This window comes from Sander lucioperca, chromosome 1, assembly GCF_008315115.2.
Source record: "Sander lucioperca isolate FBNREF2018 chromosome 1, SLUC_FBN_1.2, whole genome shotgun sequence".
NCBI lineage: Eukaryota > Metazoa > Chordata > Actinopteri > Perciformes > Percidae > Sander > Sander lucioperca.
Genome location: NC_050173.1, coordinates 3,805,656 through 3,826,560, shown reverse-complemented (window position 1 = coordinate 3,826,560; position 20,905 = coordinate 3,805,656). Strand labels below are relative to the sequence as shown.

Here is a 20,905-nt window from a genome sequence, read left to right as displayed (position 1 = left end):
TAAACATACATGCATGTGATACTGATGCATTTTTAAAGCTGTGGCATATGGTTATGATACTTTGTCGATGTATTTGTCAAAAATGTATTAAAAATACTATATTTGGTATTCACACAATACAGACACAAAATCTCCAACTATAGGCATTTAATTACAAGGCATTCAGATATAAGATATAAAACATTACATTTTAAATATTGGCGTTTGAGGTATTACATTACATACATACGTACATTAAGTATCATCTTTTTAAACTATTCAGACAAGTACATACAACATTTCTATTAACTGGCATTTCATTACATGACATTTTGAAGTACAGACAATATTCTTAACTATTAAGTGACATTCCACATTCAGACATGTGCAGGCAGTATTCTTACTATTTAGGACTCCACTAGATACATAAGTTCATTCTTTTTTAACCTATTGACATTTCATGTCAAGGTATTCAGAGTTAGACAATATTCTTTTTAACTATCAATTGGCATTTCACTGACAAGCGAAAACTCTAAAAGATGTGTTTTCACTATTTGGTCTGCATGGGTAAATGGGTGTTTTCCATTCTATGACCCCTTTGTTTTGTTTATAATCAATTCGTCAACTCATTACGATTCAAAAACATAAAAACATAATTAACATTCAGGTTTGGAAGATTCATAAAGAGACACTTTCTCTGAATAACTGCAGCTGGAACAGCTGTCAGATGTCCCAACTTTTTGCCAACAGCAACAAAGTGGTGTGGGTTCGACAATGAAGCAAAAAAACTGTGCCGCTTTGTTTCAAAATAATGTCCTATGGCATAGCAGCGTTCCCCACTTCCTAAGTCTGCAACAACAAACGTATTAACACTGAAAATACTGTTATCTGTGAGGACTACAACATGCAAGTTTCTCTTCCTCTCTCTCGAATGTCTTTTAGAGTGCGCAACTTCACCATTAATTACTGCCCTGTCACGGTAACTGACAAGAAGTTCTCTCTCAATGTGATTAGCTACATTGTGGAGGGCAAGGTAGTCATCTTGCTCAAGTCTTACTTTCTCATGTCTGCCTCCAAGTGCAATGACCTCTTTACACCTTATTGCACTCTGGGTGTGTGTAGGACTGACTAAGTCTTCAAAGGCCGAAATGCATTCAGAGGATACATTTGAAAGTGTTTTCTTGGCATATAAGGGCAGACCCTTCTGTAACTGAAATGTTTTGGCAATCTGCAAAGGGACCCTTTGTGTGCTCTTGATCATTTTGAGCAGGCTGTGATTATATGACTCAAATGTGAAAGCTGAATGAGCCCATAAAGGACCCCAGTTTCGCACACTTTGTGCAAGGTGAAGAGAGAGATGGACATTATAGGACACGTTTTGTATACCATAGAGATTCCCCATTTCCATCACAAATCTCCTAAGCATGATATCTGCTTCCTGAATTTGTTGCAAGGTGACACTTTCAGTTAAGAGCAATGCCAAAGCCTTCACAAACCGTGTCCAGTGTATTAGATAGCGCTCTGGTAAGATCCCTTTAAGCACTGGGATGCTATAGTAGAAAAGCCACATGTACCACTCATGCGCCTTCCAATAGTTTCTCTCTTGCAGTGATCTAGGCACTCTGGAAACACAGGAGGGTGGTTGGATAAGGTGAAGTTTTTGATCCATCTCTTGGATACACCTTCCTACATACCATGGGTTTTCATGAGTCACTTCTAACCCACATATAAGTCATAGATCTTGCAACACCAAGAAGACAGGCGTGCATGTAGTCAGGTACGCAACCTTGTATCAGGTCAACTGATGGGATCAAGGACAAAATAGACGGTCCTTTCACTCCTTTCACAGTAGTGTGATTTTCTATAGCCTCTCGAGCGAAATCTAGGCTGCTACCATGATTTCTGCTTTCAGTATTAGACTTAAAAGGATAGACCCGTGCATGACCTTGACCCTTCTCAACCACTGTACCTTTTTGTAAACAGTATGAACATCCAAATTCTCCATTGAATTGCTTAAAATTTTGAATCATCGGTCTTGCAACAGAATCACATACTGCCACCAAGGGAAATACTTTGGACCGGCCACGAATACCATTTGCACTGATCCACTCAAACCCATGAGTAAGCAATTGATTGCATTCTTTCACAAATGGTGATAAGTATGTGTTACAGTTTGGTTTTGATGAACCAAACCATAAGGCTGACAACATGACTTGTTTTGCTCTCAAATCAGGTGGTAATTCATTGACTGTATAGAGAAGTGGCCAAATACTGTAAGAAGATTTCTTAAACACAGGTACCCCGTCACAGCTAAAGGTTAGTGTGAGATTGACGTGATGCTCAGATTGGCCTTCAATATTTCCGTTAACCCTCTTGTAAAGCTCACCATCGGTGATATCTGTCAGTGGGCTAGAGTGAGCACCACTGTTAGGCCTAGTCAACTGGCTGAAGAGTTCCTCTTGTTCCATCATATTCCTTAATTGTGATTCTAGTGGAAAAACAATAAAGAAGTGCCCCTGTTTCATGTGATCGGCTACACTACAAGAATATTGACAGTTAGGACAAACCACTTTTTCTCCCTCAATGTTTACAGAAATTGTGCATCCCTCACATATGTAGTGAAACTGAATATTTCTTTTCAAGTCATCAAAAGTTTTGTAAAAGTGATGTTTGGTAGATGACACAGCATGCCTCTGACTTATAACGTTAACAACTTTAAGTGTGTCTTCTAAAGCTTCATCAGTCAGTCCATGCTTGAGTTTTAAAGCAAGAAGTAGCAACTCATGCTGTTTTCTTGTATCCTCGACAGTAGCAGTTTGCCATACCTGCCCATTTGCACAGGAAGTGTTTGTAGAGGTTTGGTGGACTGGTGGTATGAATGAGAGGGGAGGTTCTTCACAGACCTGCAACACACAAAGAAATTTAAAATGTTATTTTATTTCAGCCAACGATTCCAAATATCAATGATAAAGTAAGTGTATTAATCTTACTATTATAAAGTAAAACTTGCATAACAATTAACATTCAGGTTTGTTGAGATTTCACAAATAAGCAAAAACGAGCCTTAATATGTGACCGGGAGTAGTTTATAGAATTTAATGTAATAATATTATTTTATATAATATTTATAGTATTTATAGATATAGATATAGAGACAGCTATTAACATTTACCGATATAGTACTAATGAGTGCAGAATCAGGATCAGGCGACACAAGTGCAGGATCACAGGAGACGCGTGCGAGATCAGGATCATGTGAGTCGAGTGCAGGACCAGGATCACAGGAGACGCGTGCAGGATCAGGACCATGTGAGTTCAGTGCAGGATCACAGGAGACGAGTGCAGGACCATGTGAGTCGAGTACAGGATCAGAGGAGACGAGTGCAGGATCAGGATTAAGTGAGTTGAGTGCAGGACCAGGATTAAGTGAGTTGAGTGCAGGACCAGGATGACAGGAATCGAGTGCAGGACCAGGATGACGGGAGTCGAGTGCAGGACCAGGATGACGGGAGTCGAGTGCAGGACCAGGATTAAGTGAGTTGAGTGCAGGACCAGGATGACGGGAGTCGAGTGGAGGACCACAGGAGATGCGTGCAGGATCACTTAGGGTAACAGCAGAATCACATACCTGAAATAGGAAACCAATATTTCATATTATTATGAAAATAATAATATCACTTCAAGGCAGTATTTCAATTCAACATGTTTGATAAATGATAAAGTAAGTGTATTAATCTTACTATTATAAAGTAAAACTTGCATAACAATTAACATTCAGGTTTGTTGAGATTTCACAAATAAGCAAAAACGAGCCTTAATATGTGACCGGGAGTAGTTTAAAGAATTTAATATTATAATATTATTTTATATAATATTTATAGATATAGAGACAGCTATTAACATTTACCGATATAGTACTAATGAGTGCAGAATTAGGATCAGGCGACACAAGTGCAGGATCACAGGAGACGCGTGCGAGATCAGGATCATGTGAGTCGAGTGCAGGACCAGGATCACAGGAGACGAGTGCAGGATCAGGACCATGTGAGTTCAGTGCAGGATCAGAGGAGACGAGTGCAGGATCAGGACCATGTGAGTCAAGTGCAGGATCACAGGAGACGAGTGCAGGATCATGCGAGTCAAGTGCAGGATCACAGGAGACGAGTGCAGGATCAGGATTAAGTGAGTCGAGTGAAGGACCAGGATGACGGGAGTCGAGTGCAGGACCAGGACCATGTGAGTTCAGTGCAGGATCAGAGGAGACGAGTGCAGGATCACTTAGGGTAACAGCAGAATCACATAGCTGAAATAGGAAACCAATATTTCATATTATTATGAAAATAATAATATCACTTCAAGGCAGTATTTCAATTCAACATTTTTCCTTAATCTCTGATAACACATGATGTTTTTGTACAATAACTTTCCAACTTAAAATGGCTAAACACGAGCTAGAGCTAATACACTGCAAAGATAACATTATAACTAGGTTAGAATTTATAAACTTGGTGCAGGTAAAATAGTAAAAATGGTAGCAGGTAGTCTACAATCCTGACACAGATCAGTGTAGAATTAGACAGAATTCCATTGTGTTCCATGTAAAGTGACTTACTTTTTTTCTCCTTGGGGAGCCTGGACATGCTGCTGACCTGAAAAAAAGAAAATAAGAAAAAAATTAACATTGTATTTTAACACTAAGCTTGACCGTTCCTTCAGGTTTTGGCAATTTATTATATTATAATTGTCTTTAAGGCCATGTTTACACATATATGTAGATATTTTTATGAACGGATTTTTAAAAAACACCACTTTGAGGTTGCTAAAACTTCAGTACAAACACACACTTACAAATGTATACTTTATACTTGTTATTTTTTCCCCAATCATTAGATACAGCAGCATTTGTTCTCCTGGTTAACATTACATGTCCTATATGTCTCCTTTGCACGGCTACAATAAGCTTAAACCTACCCAGAGCCATCTTTCTATGGCTCTGAACCTACCTAACGTTCCGTGTACTTTCTCGTTAATTTATTATTCTTTACAAACAAATAAATGAAAAACTAAAAAAGTGTGCTTTTCTCTTTATTGGTTTTCAAACTGGTGAAGAGATAAACCATAAAAACAAAGTCACTTCCCTCATTTTTTTTTAACTGAATATCAGATACACGGACCACCCCTGGTAATACATAAACAATTCTCATGAACGAAATGCGGAAAAGGTCAATAATACTCAAGTTTTCCCTTTTCTTAAGCTTTCTAAATTTAACAGAAACGGATAATAATAATCGAAGGATGCTTGCTAGTTCAAGTTAGCTAGCGAGAATTGCTAAGGTAACTAACGTTATGTCTTATGCACGCAATTGTCTTTTAAAGTTAGCTATCTATGTAGTGCACTTACCTTTTCCATCGACGTGCTGTTCGCGCAGGAACTGCTGCACCCGTGGTAAGGTATTTTCGATACTTCATTATGAACTTAAAATCAAAATACCGTCTTCCATAGCTCTGAAATCACTTGAACCTTATTGTTCTTCTTCTTGTTACGGCAGTTGACAAACAACGTCTGGTTGCATTACCGCCACCTTCTGAAATGAAGTGCATGTCAGAATAATATATTTACCTACACTTAAATTATCTTCATTAAACCAGTTCTTCTAAAAAAAGAAAAAGAAAAGAAAAACCTAAAACATAAATCTCCAGAATTCCTTTGCAAAATATCATTTACTATCAAATGTATCTATATTTGAACCGAGAATTTTATATTTGAACCGAGATTTTTTTTTTGAAATTATGCAATTTCCCTAGTAACCAGTTCTGTCACTATAGCAACACCCGCGTACAACCTGAGAAAAAACGTTAAAGACACGACAAGGAGAAGACATGTATGCGCTTGTGAAATGGTGTGCCGGGGTCGATGAGGGGAAATTTAGTATTGTTCACATTAAATACATACGAAATTTTGATCTGGGAAGTTTTCTAAACGGCGTGATTACCTACGAAGACGAATTTGCCGTCGAGTGGGGTGTGGGAAAACGACCAAAAGGTGGATTCCCCATTTATATGGCTACCTTCAATCAGTTGGAGGTAAGTTAACGTTTTTTTTACTGCTTTGTATTAGTTAGCTACACAGGGACATATGCTCCATTAACATAAATAGATAATTTATAACGAAACTACGTTGTCAAAAATGTGTTTAGTTAACGTTATATGTGTTTAGTTTAAGGCAAAAAGCTTTCTTTGACTTGCAGGGCTCGACATTAACTGTACATCCACACCGCCGCCGACTTAAGCTGTAAAGAAGCTCTGGCCGCCCGGTCAAGGGCTCTTGTCAGAAAGTCCGGGGAAGCTGTTTGAGGCTTTGGCCGCTCTGACGTAGCAGCATTCTATGTTCATCATGGAAAAAGATCAAGCAGCCACTGCACGGCCAATAGACTGACACTAGAAACCTTTTATAAATGACATATATAATGACAGAATGTGTATTGGTTGTTGGCCGCAGCGGTGTCTGTTAGCAGTTAGCTCGCTCGTTAGCCGCTGAACCGCAGCATGCAGGCAGAGCGAGCAGCCGCCAGCTGTTGATCCGTGCAGGACTTCACCGTGAGCGGACTGTTAGAGACGATGTGACCGGTGTCGTGCCAAGGTACTTGTCCCCGCCAGATTTGTATCCCCTGGCCGCGGTAGCGCGTGCACTCGGAGCGGAGCTTCGGTCCCCCTACAGGTTGTCTCATTGGAACTACAGCTGCAGCTAAAAGTTACATAGTAGAAGACTCGACAGGGTTTTCTATAGTAAGGGTCTCATTTATCTACATAAATACTTGTATTTGTCTGTTACATTAAGGCGGCGTGTGAATTGGTTAATGCGTCGTTTATTATTGTGGATTAATCGACAGTGTTTTCCAAAGTTCCACATTGACATGCTCCTTAGCTATAGGCCTATCTTCGTTAGTCATGCAGGTTAATGAACCATATTTTTTCATCGTCTTTGCTAACCCATCCCTCCCTGCCCTCTAACGTGATTTCTGTTTTAATTTAATTTAGTTTAATATGGCTTTTCGATTAACCGCTTTGTTCACCTGTCTGCCATATAAGTTACAGAGGGGATCAACAGTATATCAGGCCGTTTTTTCACCTGATATAATGTGTATCCCCTCCCCTAACATGCAGCTGGAGTAAATACGGTTAAAATGCTGACAGCTAAACGGTGTAAAATTTTGTCTGTCTGTATTTCACTGGAGAGTAACGTATGACAGTGTGCAGCTCATGTCTATGGTGCAGCTGCTGTTGTCGTCAGAAAAGCAACACAGATGTTGCGTTCACTTGAAATTGGCCTCGCCAACCTCGTGCTGCATTCAAAGTTGTTGTAAAATACCCCGTTCCCATCCAGTGGTCGTTTTGTGCTCCTTTTTGAAACAAATAAATAAATAATATGCAGATTAAATATCAGGTAATAATCAAGTAAAGTAGCTACACCTTTTAAAGGATCTCTTAATCAGCCTCTGCTGGGTAGAAATTAGTGAAATTGTATAAAATAAAAAAAGTTAACACCAACATTTAGTGGCAAAATCCATTGTTATGTTTACAAAATTATTTTAGATATAGTATAAGTTCAAGTTTAAGTCACCACTACCTCTGGTCAAAATATTGATTTAGTATCTCAGAATATAAACTAAGAATGTCAAAGTAATGAGAAAATGTAAAATATTGACTTCTCAATATATTGACTTAGTATTTTATTAATGCTAATAGTGTTTGGATGCTTTCAACGGCGGTTTGTTCGAATTCTGCATTAGCAAAACCATTTTTTATCATAAAATGATGAATCTTTACCCGGACAAGTGACTTTTGTGCATGGACAAGTGAAATGTAAATGTACTTGTCCAAAGGACCTGACTTGTTGATAACGTTAATGAATGGCGTTCCGATATGAGTGATCTGTTTGTGATATTATCACAAATAGATCACTCATATCGGAACACCGATAATGTGATAATATCATATTGAGTGGGCATTACATTATTCTTTAACTCAGACACTTGTTGGTAACTATCAGTGTGTTAGTGGCAGTGGTGACTGATATTTCTCTGCAATAGACATGAATACTTTGGAGCGAAAGTTGGACAAACGTTCGAAGAAAGATTCCGAAGACGCCATTGTGGGAAAGAGAATCCGTGTTGCCAAACGTCTGTGGGAGGATGAGGATGACCCCCCCTACTGCCGTGGCCACAGTCAGTGGAACCAAAGTGAGTTTTTGTTTAATGTACTAACAGTTAACTCTTTACCCCATAAAGACGATATTTGACGACACCCCCTGTACCCATAATGACGAGATTTGAATTGTTTTGGCTTGTTTCTCGTTTAAACACATCATTAACAAGCTTTAGGGCTGGGCGATATGGCCAAAAAATGAGCTGAATGAGCTGATGATGGCACAGAACCGCCAAAATTAGATTTAAAGGGATATTCCAACATTTGGGTAATTAAGCTCATTTTCCGCCTCCCCTTGAGTAAAACAATAGATTTTTACCGTTTTGGTCTGGCAGTACCACTTTTAGCATAGCTTAGCGTAATTTATTGAATCTGATTAGCCCATTAGCATCAAAAATGGCCAAAGAGTTTTAATATTTTTCCTATTTAAAACTTGACACTTCTGTAGTTACATTGTGTACTAAGACAGACGGAAAATTAAAAGTTGCAATTTTCTAGACCGATATGGCTAGGAACTATACTCTCTGGCGTAATAATCAAGAAACTTTGCTGCCGTACCATGGGTGCAGCAGGCGCAGTGATATCACGCAGCACCTGAAAATAGGCCCCGTAGGCTCATTGCTTGTATGCCTATGGGGACTATTTTCAGGTGCTGCGTGAAATCACTGCGCCCATGGTACGTTCGCAACGTTCCTTGATTATTACGTCAGAATGAGCCGTCAAATCAGCCTAGAAAATTGCCGTGTTTCATTTTCCGTTACACTTATTGCACTTTCTAACTTGAGAAGAGACAAGTTTTAAATAGGAAAAATTCTGGAAATCTTAGTCACTTTTAAGTGTGATGCGGTCGAGATGCTAATGGTCTAATCAGATTCAATGAATTACGCCAAGCTATGCTAAAAGTGGTACTGCCAGACCTGGAGATCGACTGAATGGATTCCAAAACAGTAAAAATCAATTGTTTTACTCGAGTGGAGGTGGAAAATGAGCTTAATTCCCCAAATGGTGGAATATCCCTTTAAGACTGCTTACAATGCGCAGCTGCGCCAAAGGAGTAACGAGTGCAGAGTCTGACCTGCCAACATGTACGCATTTTGCGTTTACACTAGCTACAGTAGTCAGTCACGGTACTTCTGATTCCTGAAGGTAAACGGGCTGGGGTGGATGTGGAAAGTTGAAATATTGTATTGAGTTAACTTAAAATGGATTCGATTATCACACGGGAGTGATCGAATGGATTATTTTAAAATACACCATCATTCGTTCATGGTTACTCAGATAAGAGAAAGACATAATTCGGCCATGCAAATTATAAAATGCTCAAGTAATGCTGAACAATAAAGCTAAATAAAATTAAAATCGCTATGTCTTTGTGATTATGAATGTGCTGTGATTTGTGGATGACTGGTAAGTGTGAATATGGAGAAACAGGCATTTATTTATTCATTCTCAGTGTTGAGAAACGTAGCCTGCATGTGTTACGTTACTGTGTTAATAATAACTGGAGTACCTAATCATGTTACATATTTATTTTGTATGAAAACTAGCGCATTAGTTAGTTATGGATTAAAAATTACCAACGTATCAGTGCTGCGCGAGCTCTCTCACAAACACGGACTCGCGCACACAGAGAGAGAAGATATTTAAAATGAATATTGACGGGCTAAGTTAAAAACCAATTCTTGCTTGTGCTCGGGGGGAATAGTACTCATAAAATTTCTTATAGGTTGGCAGGTAAGTGGTGATATATAAACCTACAATACTGCATGCTTGCATAACCATCTTATATCATTTATATCTACTATGTACCATACTACAAACAAACTACAAAACAAGCTGCTCAGATTTGCCTACTGTTTGTACTTCAAAACCGGAGCTCATTTCAAATATGCCGCATCCCCCCTCCCATGCAACACTATTGTTTATAAATTTTAGGTGGCTTGGGACAAAAATGTCATACAGTAAGCTTGTAAGCATAATGATATATATAACTACGGCAATCATTTGTATGTTTTAATTTAAAAAAATTCATTTATATGTTGCCACAGGCTGCCATTCACAATCAACGGGCAGAAATCCTAGCTTCCTTGGAAGAACAAGCAGAAAATAGTGACAACGAGCTCTCACTTGTACGTCAAGAATTGCTAGAAATAAAAAAATTCATCTTCAGAGGTAAATGTATTATATTTCCATTCTACACACACACACATATATACACACATACACACAGGAAAACTTAAATAGCCGGGGCTTTTATTTTGCCAGATCATAACACTCGACCTGCTATTTAATCACCATGACAAAAATGTTACTTTTTTTTACATTGAATCTAGAAAAAAATAGACCTACCTACCGACCCTTTTTTTTCTTTTTTTGCTGTTACTGCAATATTTTTAAGGATGGCCTCATTATTTTAAAAGGACTGATAAGAAGCGTGATGTTTTCAACAGTGTGTCTCACTAATACATTGATGGGATAAATGCAGAGACTGAATTTCCCTCACAGGATCAAAAGAGTATACTTCTATTCTTATACTTATTGGCTACAGTCTTTCACATCCGTTTTTTCCTGTTGATGCAGAGATACCTCAGATAAAAGAAATGCTCAATAGCTCCATGCACCTCGGCAGTCCAGGATCTCTCCCCAGCCCTTCAAACCCTGTTCAAATAGTGAGTACTTTTTTATGTAGTGCTGTTGTAAAGTATGTGAACTGCTTGCATCACCTTGTCTTCTATATTAATTGGTCATAGTCGAATACAATTTACTGTAAATTTGTCCTATCTAATCTCCCAAATTTCCTGGTACCTTGTGGCAATGGCTCTTTTTGACACTACTTATTGATAATATGAAATCTCCAACATTGACAGTAGGGACCAGGAATGCTTGTCATAATACTATTGGGAAGTGACTTTCAACAGTCAATTGTACATAAATCTGGAATGCTGGATATTTTGTTTACTATACTGAAATAAAACTTTTAAGCCTATCAATTTTATTTTGTTCAACAGGAAGAAATTGTCCCGGGTTCAGGTGTTTACGTACCGCGAAGTGTGTGGCGCTCTGCTTGCCAGGCATCCAGTGGGACTTCAATGGCAAGGATTTTGCTGCTTGGGGTGTTTGACATTGAAACACTCGTCAAAAGTAATTTGAGAGGTTAGTATTGTCTGTGCAGTGTAGAGTGTGGTTAAAAATGCTTATTCCATGGTCACATTTGTTATGTTAAAGCTACATTGTATAAAAACTTCTCCCATCTAGCGGTGAAATTCTATATGACAACCAACTGAATATTACTTTCTAGCCCCCCCATTCCGAGCTCGTTTTAACTCCTACGGTGGCCGTTTCATGTAAAGGTTAACATGGCTTCCAGTACAAAGCAAAAGCAATGAAAAATAACTACAATTTAGAGTGTCCTTTGCCTGTGATCCGTCATAGCACACAGATTTATGTTACAACGTAGCCTAGACAATTCTTTTTCATCGGCGCAAGGAAAAGTATCCTAGACGTCGTTATAGCGTTATGCACAACCATGCTATAGTTAGCCAAGCAACTATAAAACTTCGAATTTACACCATAGACTGTATAGATTTAGACGAAGCTGAATTACCTGTCGAGAAGAAAGCAGGCAACTTTGGCGTTCCCTTTTAAAATCTTTGCTCCTCACGAGCTCTTTCCATCTTGGAAAAGCCACTCCAATATTAACTTTGGTCTTGTTGTTTTTCCTGTCGCATTGTCGTTATAATTCTCTTTTTCGCTTCCTTGGTGACTCCTTTTCACATCCTCGAGAATAGGTGTGATCCTCCATCTTCAACAGGCTTTCAAATCTGCCGGCAGTCGCGAGACTAATCTCCCCCTGGTATTAAAGCGCGAAAGGTGGAGCTTGAATTTCCAGGAATGTCCCTTGTTGGCGAATGTATTTCAAAGATGGAGGCGCAACATGGATTGCGCGTATGTATTCTGAATAGCAGATTCTACACTTAGGAGAATACTTTGATTAGTAGGTGGAAGTAATTACACATGAATGAGCACATACTTTTGAAAGAACAATTTTAAGGCTATAAGCATGCTAGCCAGGTTCCTTAACCACTATACTACCATTCCAGGAATCACAATGTGCCTTACTGCCCTTAGATGGTAGCGACCAACACTCTGGCTCAAGAACTACCTTACTGAACTGATTGGAATCAAACCAAACTGGTCTACTCATATTCCGATTAAGACACCCAGATAATGCAATTGACAGACCTGCCAACATGTACGCATTTTTTGTACTCGGCACGCATTTTGACCCTTATGTACGCTTGTACGATTGCCTGCTCTCTAGGTACGCATTTTGTTCATGGATGTATGATTTTGTTGCATCTTTCATTTCGCCGGTTTCAGTTTCTATGCAATCTATATGACGTTGATTCTGCCGCTCAGCCACAGCGTGTAAGTGGAGTGAAAAGCTTTCGGCCAATCGGAGCGCTGCATTTTAACCCTCCGCCCACCTGCCCCTCCTAGCCAAATGCTTCGCACGTTTAATTCAATTCAGTGCCTCAAGCAAGCTAGGCTGGCCGGATAACTGTAGGCTTGTATGCCATGACTGAACCGCCTCAAAAAAAAGGTTCGGAAACCAACTACGGAAACTTGACAGCTATTGGGAGAGAAGGCCTTGAATCCACATGTCCAGGCTACCTCATCACGCGTTCTGCACCGTGTGCAAGACAAACAACGATATCAGTCACGAAGGGACAACAGGTAACGAACACAGTCCCACACGCAAATACTCGGGTATGGTTAATACGAGTCGGGTATGGCTGCAGCCTGGAGACCTCCCGTCTCATGCCTCTCATGCCCGCTAAGTTAACCGTGACTTCATTTAGAAAATAATTCACGATTTTGTAGGCTATTCTGAACATCTGAGTTTACCGTCGTATTCTGAACATCTGAGTTTAGCGTTGGACATGCCCAGGAATGAGACGGGAGGTCTCCAGGCTGCAGCGATACACTCTTGCAAATACTCCCCACCCCCCGAAACATAATGATATTAAAAATAAAAGGATGATAAGAAACAAAACGTTCATAGTGTCAGTAGGCTAGCCTATCACACCCGCCATCCTTCCCATTAGTTGGGGGAAGTTAGAAAAGTGGTGGAATGGCTAGACAACTAGAAGGTTTTAGACAGGCCAGATGCTGATTAACGTAAAGGTAACAGAGTATTTTTAGCCTAATTGAATTTATGAACATAAATAATGACCTTGACATCATAACAGGGAGTCCAGCTGTGATGAGCTCAGTTAATGATGCATAGCATACAGTAGGGCTATTTGCTAGGCCAATGTGATGGCAACTGACATAATGCAATGTCACCCATGTCAACCTTTGAAAAGCCTATCTGAAAATATCTGACCCATGTTATTTATTAGCCTATAATCGTGTCTGCCAGGCTTCAATCTTGTGCTTTTTTCATAGTTGCTTTAGGCCTATTTAAAGTTGCTTTATGAGTAAATCATTACTTAGACTACTTTAGTAATCAGAAGAAGGCTATGTGTTACCTGGTCTGACTCTCATCTTTAACACAGAAGTACTTAGGCCTATTTATTAGCTCTCTCTGCCTCCTATTGGCTAGACTAACAAATATATGGGCACAAAATTGGACAGGATATAAGAAAACATTTAGTTTCAGTACACCTACGGCCATTCATCCACTCCATTCTTCTACACAGTAATAATAATTTATTGTAATCTAGGAGGTAGTGATGAGCCAAACAATGTATTTGAATATAAATTACATATATCTAGGTGTGTGTGTGTGTGTGTGTGTGTGTGTGTGTGAGACGTAATTCATAATATTTGTAACAATATGCAGGAATGTGACCTACTCATAGTAGCCTATCATAATCTATCCCCTCTCCACCTACATTTTCAGATTGCAAACGCCATGTGTCTATTATGTATTATGGTGTTAGGTTTCTCACTGGTGGGTGGGCAACGGTGAAGCGAACATTGGCGGCGGGCTGTCGTGTGCACGCGCGCGCTCGGGGGGGCAGTTGTACTCATAAAATGTCTTCATGGTTGGCAGGTCTGAATTGAAAGTCAAATAACTTGTGCATGTACAGTATACACCAATTGAACTGAAGTTGGACTGGAGGAACCCTGTGTGCCGTGTTGTCTGCCTTCTGCCCCTTCTTCCAATGGAACCTATATATAACATTTTCATAGGATTTGTGTTACGTGCCTTATACTGGAATTCAGGTCTTAGCCTGATTATTAGTAATAATTTGATTAAAGGCGCGATGGTGGCGCAGGTGGTAGAACCCCGCTCTGCCTGACCCCATCAAAGTGTCCTTGAGCAAGATACTGAACCCCAAACTTCTCCCAGTGGCAGGTTGGCACCATGCATAGCAGCCTCCGCCACTGATGTGTGAATGGGTGAATGTGAGGCATACATTGTAAAGCGCTTTGAGTGCTCGTAGGAGTAGAAAAGCGCAATATAAATGCAGTCAATTTACCATTTAAGCTGTGCGTGTAAATGGACCGACTGTGTGTATGTGTCTGTTTTCAACCATTTTGATTGTCATGCTGCTGATAATGAAAACGTAAACTATATACTGGTTATTTTTCATACTGAGAAACAACTTTTTTCCCTCAGGAGGGGAATCCAAGGTTTGGAAGGGGGGAGATGGGGAGAGAAGAAGCGGCCTGGATGAAATAAAAGTAAAAGCTATAATGGGTAAGTTATGATTTTGCTATTTGACATCATCTGCCACAGGTCTGTATTTAAAGTGATGTGAGTCTAGACTCAGTCAAATCAGCTACTGTGCTGACAATATTTTAAAATCCTGTGCACAGGGCTGTACATGATTAATTTTCTGTGTAGCAGGATGACAGCCATTTTCCAACGCTGAGCGAAGTCAACTTTAAAAGTGGTTACCTACCTAAAACCTACGGCACTCAGCCTTCATTTACATTTATGCATTTTGCAGACGCAAACTCACAACTTTTCATTTTCCGTTGGTCTTAGTACACGATGTAACTTGTAAAAGAGTCAAGTTTTAAATAGGAAAAATATCAAAACTCTGTTCTTTTTTTTGAAAGAGATGCTAATGGACTCGTAAGAATCAATGATCTATGCTAAGCTATGCTAAAAGTGGTACTGCCAGACCCGGAGTTTGGCTGAATGGATTCGAGAATGGTAAATCTCAACTTTTTATCTCTGGGGAAGTTGTAAAATGAGCCTATTTCCCAAAAAAGTGGAGTATCCCTTTAACTGCTGTGCTACCACCACCCCTTTCGGCTTCGTGCCTGTGTCCGAACCACACCCATGGAGATATCAGTGAACAAATGGACAATCATTCATGGGGCTGCAGGTAGTGCATCCCAGAAATTTTCAATGTATATGTTCATTCGGCGTTCCAAAAAAAAGTTATTTTCGATGAGAGGTGGTGGTGGTGTTTGGCACTATGACCCTATCTCGCCTGCAAATTAAATTGGTGCAAAACTGGTTGCCATGCTTACACACTGATTGCAGTGTAAGTGTGGCCTTACTTGCATACTCACTTACTTTGTCACTCAATTTTACTGACTTGCACTAGAAGAAACTGCAATAAAGATTTTTTTTTATCTTGGTGATAAGTTTATCCACCAGTGTTTTGTCTGCTTTATACTTAAAACTTTTTTCTTTAAAATCTACCTTCTCAGATGCAGTTATGTCAAAGCACTCGGCTGTTTCGACTGGCCAGATCGGAACAGCCCTGAATGGGAAGATGGCAGAGCTAAGACTGGCAATGTCCAGGAAAAATGTTACTTAAAAATGAGTTAAAATGAGAAATGTGTTTAAAATTAAAATGAGAAATGTGTTTCCCCAGTGAGTGAGTTTAGAAATGTTTGAAAATGTTTGAAAATGTAATAGAGGGAAAAAAGTGAGCACTTTGAAAAGGTTTTAAAAAGAAAATAAAGTCTAAAGTTAAATGAAGTAAAGTTTTTACTTGAAAAGATTGTACTTGTTTGTACTTGTCAAGTATTTTCTGAAAAAAAATTCAGTAAAGTTTGTATTTGAAAATACTTGGAATTGTGTGTTCTGTGGAATGAGTACAAATATATGTGCAGGCTGTATAAAAACATAGTTGTGTCACTAATATAAGTGAAAGTACATGGTATCATCATATTAGAAGAATATTTTTATCCGTAATATAAGTGAAAGTACATGGTGTCATCATATTAGAAGCATATTTGTATCCCTAATATAAGTGAAAGTACATGGTGTCATCATATTAGAGGCATATATGTATCCCTAATATAAGTGAAAGTATGTACTATGGAAATAAGTACATATATGCATGTATACATATATGCGTCTTACATATATTAAACATTTATGTGCATATACGGGAAAATATATGGCACTTATATGAAAACGGCCATTTTTGCTATATTTTGAAATATGTTTCATATGTATATGTATTTTATATATATGAAATTTGCATATATTCCCATATAGGCAGCAGACATACATGGGCACTGACATTATATATGTAATTTACATATATTGACATATATTACATTTCTGTATGGGAAGAAACAAATGCAGAGAGAGATTGAAGTTTGTGGTGTGTGTGTGTGTGCGCAGAAGATGGGCTTGCTGTGGAGCACATATGGTGCTGTAATTTTCTGTTAGAATGAGGTTTCATCATTTTGCAAATGAGAAACAAACATCACCTCTCTGTGTGATATTTTTATATCATACATATTTAAACTCAGCTTTCCAAGACAATAATGTGAAACTGTCATTGACCTTCTCAGAATATGAAGGATATGAGCGAACAAGCGTGATCATATTAAAACTATGGCTCCAATATAAAACGTTGCGTGACACACATTAAACTTGGGCTCTGGAACAGGTTGACGTGTGGTTTTAAAGGGGAGAACACTTTGATGGGCTGTTCCAAAATGCATGCACACTAAAAAGTATGAAGCTAAAGGGTACTGTTTTTTAAAAGAGTCTCTTTTGGTCTAATGTAAAATGAATGTAATACCGCACCCGCTGTGCCGATTCTCCGACCAATCTCCCGCTCCATTGTCCCCTCACTCGCGAACAAGACCCCAAGGTACTTGAACTCCTTCACATGGGGTAAGGACTCATTCCCTACCTGGAGAAGGCACTCCATCGGTTTCCTGCTGAGAACCATGGCCTCAGATTTAGAGGTGCTGATCCTCATCCCAGCCGCTTCACACTCGGCTGCGAACCAATCCAGTGAGTGCTGAAAGTCACAGGCCGGTGATGCCATCAGGACCAGATCGTCTGCAAAAAGTAGCGATGAGATCCGCAGCCCACCGAACTGCAACCCCTCCCCATCCCGACTACGCCTCGATATCCTGTCCATAAATACATGGAGGCCAACCCTCACCTGAAACGAGTCCGACTTACTGCCGAGAACCCGGACACAGCTCTCGCTTTGGTTGTACAGAGATTGGATGGCCCTGAGAAGGAACCCCCTCACCCCATACTCCCGCAGCACCTCCCACAGTATCTCCTGGGGGACCCGGTCATACACCTTCTCCAGATCCACAAAGCACATGTAGACCAGTTGGGCATACTCCCAGGCTCCCTCCAGGATCCTTGCAAGAGTGAAGATCTGATCCGTTTTTCCACAACCAGGACGGAATCCGCATTGTTCCTCTTAAACCCGAGGTTCGACTATCGGCTTAATTTAACATATTATAAAAAGAAAGATAAAAAAAAAAAACTTGTAAGTTGTTAAGTTATTATTGAACAAAATCCATGTTTTTAACACTAGTAGCGCTACGTTTGTTACGAGTGGGTCCCCATTTTGTTCCCAGGTGGCGCCATAAACAATCCTATGGCGATCCCCAATCCCTCACTATTCCAGAATGACAGTTGGTGGTGGTAACGCAATGCATTAAAACATTCAAAATATTCAACATTTTTTTGTACGAGCCCATGTTAGCTTAGCCTTGTAACACTATGATAAACAGGGGATAGCGCTACCTCCACACACCTGACATCCTCTTTCACCGCATGACAGCTATTTACATACAGTTGTGTTCAAATTAATAGCAGTCCAACATCACTAACCTCATAAATCAAATTTTTTGGTAGAAGTGATATTTCTACATGGCAAATAATTTACTAGTAAGTGTTGTAGAGTCATACAAAACCAACAGACCCAACAGTCATGACATGCATGCTGCTCATTCTGTGCAATTGAATCTGTAATTGAAAGGGGCATGTTCAAAATAATAGCAGTGCTGTGTTCAATTAGTGAGGTGATTGATTCTGAAGAAACAGAGGTCAGTTATGGCCCATATTTAAGGCAGGAAGGAAGCAAATGATGTGCATGCTGGTTATAGTGCATTTCACACTGAAATACTCAGCAAAATGGGTCGTTCCAGACATTGCTCTGAGGAATAGCGGACTTTGATTAAAAAGTTGATTGGAGAGGGGAAAACATATAAAGGAGTGCAGAAAAGTATAGGATGCTCAGCCAAAATGATTTCAAATGCCTTGAAATGACATCCAAAGCCTGAACGACGTGGGAAAAAACAGTCAACTACCATTCGAATGGATCGAAGAATAGCCAAAATGGCAAAGGCTCAACCAATGATCAGCTCCAGGAAAATCAAAGAAGACTTAAAGTTACCTGTGAGTACTGTTACGATCAGAAGAAGGCTATGTGAAGCAAAGCTATCAGCTAGAAGCCCCCGCAAAGTCCCATTGCTGAAAAAAAGACATGTACTGAATAGGTTGAAATTTGCCAAAGGACACATTGACTGGCCAAAGGAGAAATGGGGCAACATTCTGTGGACTGATGAGAGCAAAATTGTTCTTTTTGGGTCTAGGGGCCGCAGACAGTTTGTCTGATGCCCAACATGCACTAAATTCAAGCCACAGTACACTGTGAAGACAGTAAAGCATGGTGGTGCAAAAATCATGTTATGGGGATGTTTCTCATACTGTGGTGTTGGGCCTATTTATCGCATACCAGGGATCATGGATCAGTTTCAATACATCAAAATACTTGGTCATGTTGCCTTATGATGAAGAGGAAATGCCTTTGAAATGGGTCTTTCAACAAGACAATGACACAAAACACACCAGTAAGCGAGCCAAGTCTTGGTTCCAGATGAACAAGATTGATGTTATGGAGTGGCCAGCCCAATCCCCAGACCTCAATCCCATAGAAAACTTGGGGTGGGGTGACATCAAAAATACTGTTTCTGAGGCAAAACCCAGTAATGCAGAGGAATTGTGGAATGTAGTTCAATCGTCCTGGGCTGGAATACCTGTTCACAGGTGCCAGAAGTTGGTCGACTCCATGCAACACAGATGTGAAGCAGTTCTCAGAAATAATGGTTATGCAACTAAATATTAGTGCAGTGATTCAAAGTAAAGCAAACCCTTGAGACGTTTTTCAGTTTATACAGTAAATGTTTGAGTTTGTAAAGAAAAATGCAAATACTGCTGAACAGCCTAATATTCCTTTTTCTTCACTTTCTGTAAAGGTATAACACAAACTTGATCAATTTTGGTCATGTTTTGATTTGCAATTGAATGTGCAGTGTTCCCAATGCAATGATATTATGGAATTAAAAGCTATTCTAAGGATTTTGAGCATTATTCACTTTTTTAAATCACACTGCTATTATTTTGAACACAACTGTACCTTTTAATAATGCTTCTTGGACTTTGTTTTGGGATTTAACAATCTCAGAGTAAAAAGCAGAAATGCTGAAAATAGAGTTCATATTATAAATGGCAATGTTTTGGAGGCAATGAATGGTGCAATTAGCAGGGAGTTGTGTCCATTCATTATACTGTTGTTCCTTCATAACCGTCTGTCGTGTGAATGGATTTTTGACAGTCTCCATTCTTCCGCAAGGCAAAATTGGCAATTTACATTACCTCGCAACGTTTCTTGTGCTGCAATTATAGCATCAAATCAAGAAAGTTTATTTTCTATTTACCTTAATCTCAGCTACAGTCTTAGAAACTTTGACATGCTCACGCCTGACACAATAAATATAGAAACATTCTGTGAATTGTGATACAGGGCAAGAAATTCCTAAATAATTTTATCAGAAGAAAGAAAAACACAGAGAGCAAGCATGAAAGTTCAGCCTGCATAAACATTTGAATATTATAATAGATCACATGAAATGTGGTTCCAGCAATCTTATTACAACGATGAGGAAGAATTTATTACATCATTGATTACTAAGCAGGGACTCAATCATTTGGAAAGGATTGTGTTATTCAGTTTGATGTTTTATTGTTTGGAGAATAGAATACACTTTATTGTCCCAGAGGGGAAATTTGTCTTGGACATAGTGCTACAATCTGTTGCTTCACAACTAATGCTGTCAAACAATTAAAATATTTAATCGCGATTAATCGCATTAATGTCATTCTAAATGCCCTTGATTTCTTTTTGTCCCATTATTTTTTCTCATTTTAATGCTCTTATCAACATGATACAACGATACTTTTAAAACGGTGCCTGAACCGAAAGATTTATTTATTTATATATATATATATATATATATATATATATATATATTAGGGCTGTCAATCGATTAAAACATGTAATCTAATTAATTACATACTCTGATTAATTAATCAAAATTAATCGCATACATAATTAACGGTGACTGAACCGAAAGAAAAGAAAAGAAAAAAAAAGGGTACTAAACAACAGTTGGTGACATTAAAGAACGGCTTGTT

General features: G+C 39.1%; 2 protein-coding genes and 1 long non-coding RNA gene across 4 annotated transcripts; 1 reads left to right on the top strand and 2 right to left on the bottom strand.

The window, feature by feature from the left end:
- Window positions 1-204: 204 nt before the first annotated feature.
- LOC116048026 lies at window positions 205-5,389 on the bottom strand. The gene is made up of 4 exons (XM_036006203.1): window positions 5,381-5,389; window positions 3,887-4,282; window positions 3,152-3,607; window positions 205-2,882 (listed from the first exon to the last, which is right to left on the bottom strand). The coding sequence occupies exons 1-4, from the start codon at window positions 5,387-5,389 to the stop codon at window positions 1,683-1,685; spliced, it is 2,061 nt and encodes a 686-aa protein (XP_035862096.1). The 3' UTR covers window positions 205-1,682.
- A 415-nt stretch (window positions 5,390-5,804) lies between these two features.
- On the top strand, window positions 5,805-16,229 carry LOC116048027. Of its 2 annotated transcripts, XM_036002341.1 has the most exons (7): window positions 5,806-6,063; window positions 8,070-8,219; window positions 10,233-10,356; window positions 10,765-10,853; window positions 11,193-11,337; window positions 14,816-14,896; window positions 15,865-16,223. In XM_036002341.1, exons 2-7 carry the CDS (start codon window positions 8,172-8,174, stop codon window positions 15,972-15,974), a joined length of 597 nt encoding a protein of 198 aa, XP_035858234.1. In that variant the 5' UTR covers window positions 5,806-6,063; window positions 8,070-8,171; the 3' UTR covers window positions 15,975-16,223. The 2 variants fall into 2 exon arrangements, with proteins under 2 accessions (XP_031152958.1, XP_035858234.1); XM_031297098.2 differs by lacking the exon at window positions 8,070-8,219 and having other exon boundaries at window positions 5,805-6,063; window positions 15,865-16,229.
- Window positions 7,787-19,821, bottom strand: LOC118495295. The gene is made up of 3 exons (XR_004897661.1): window positions 19,807-19,821; window positions 8,160-8,161; window positions 7,787-7,865 (listed from the first exon to the last, which is right to left on the bottom strand). It is a non-coding gene; the product is annotated as an uncharacterized LOC118495295 (long non-coding RNA).
- Window positions 19,822-20,905: the final 1,084 nt, after the last annotated feature.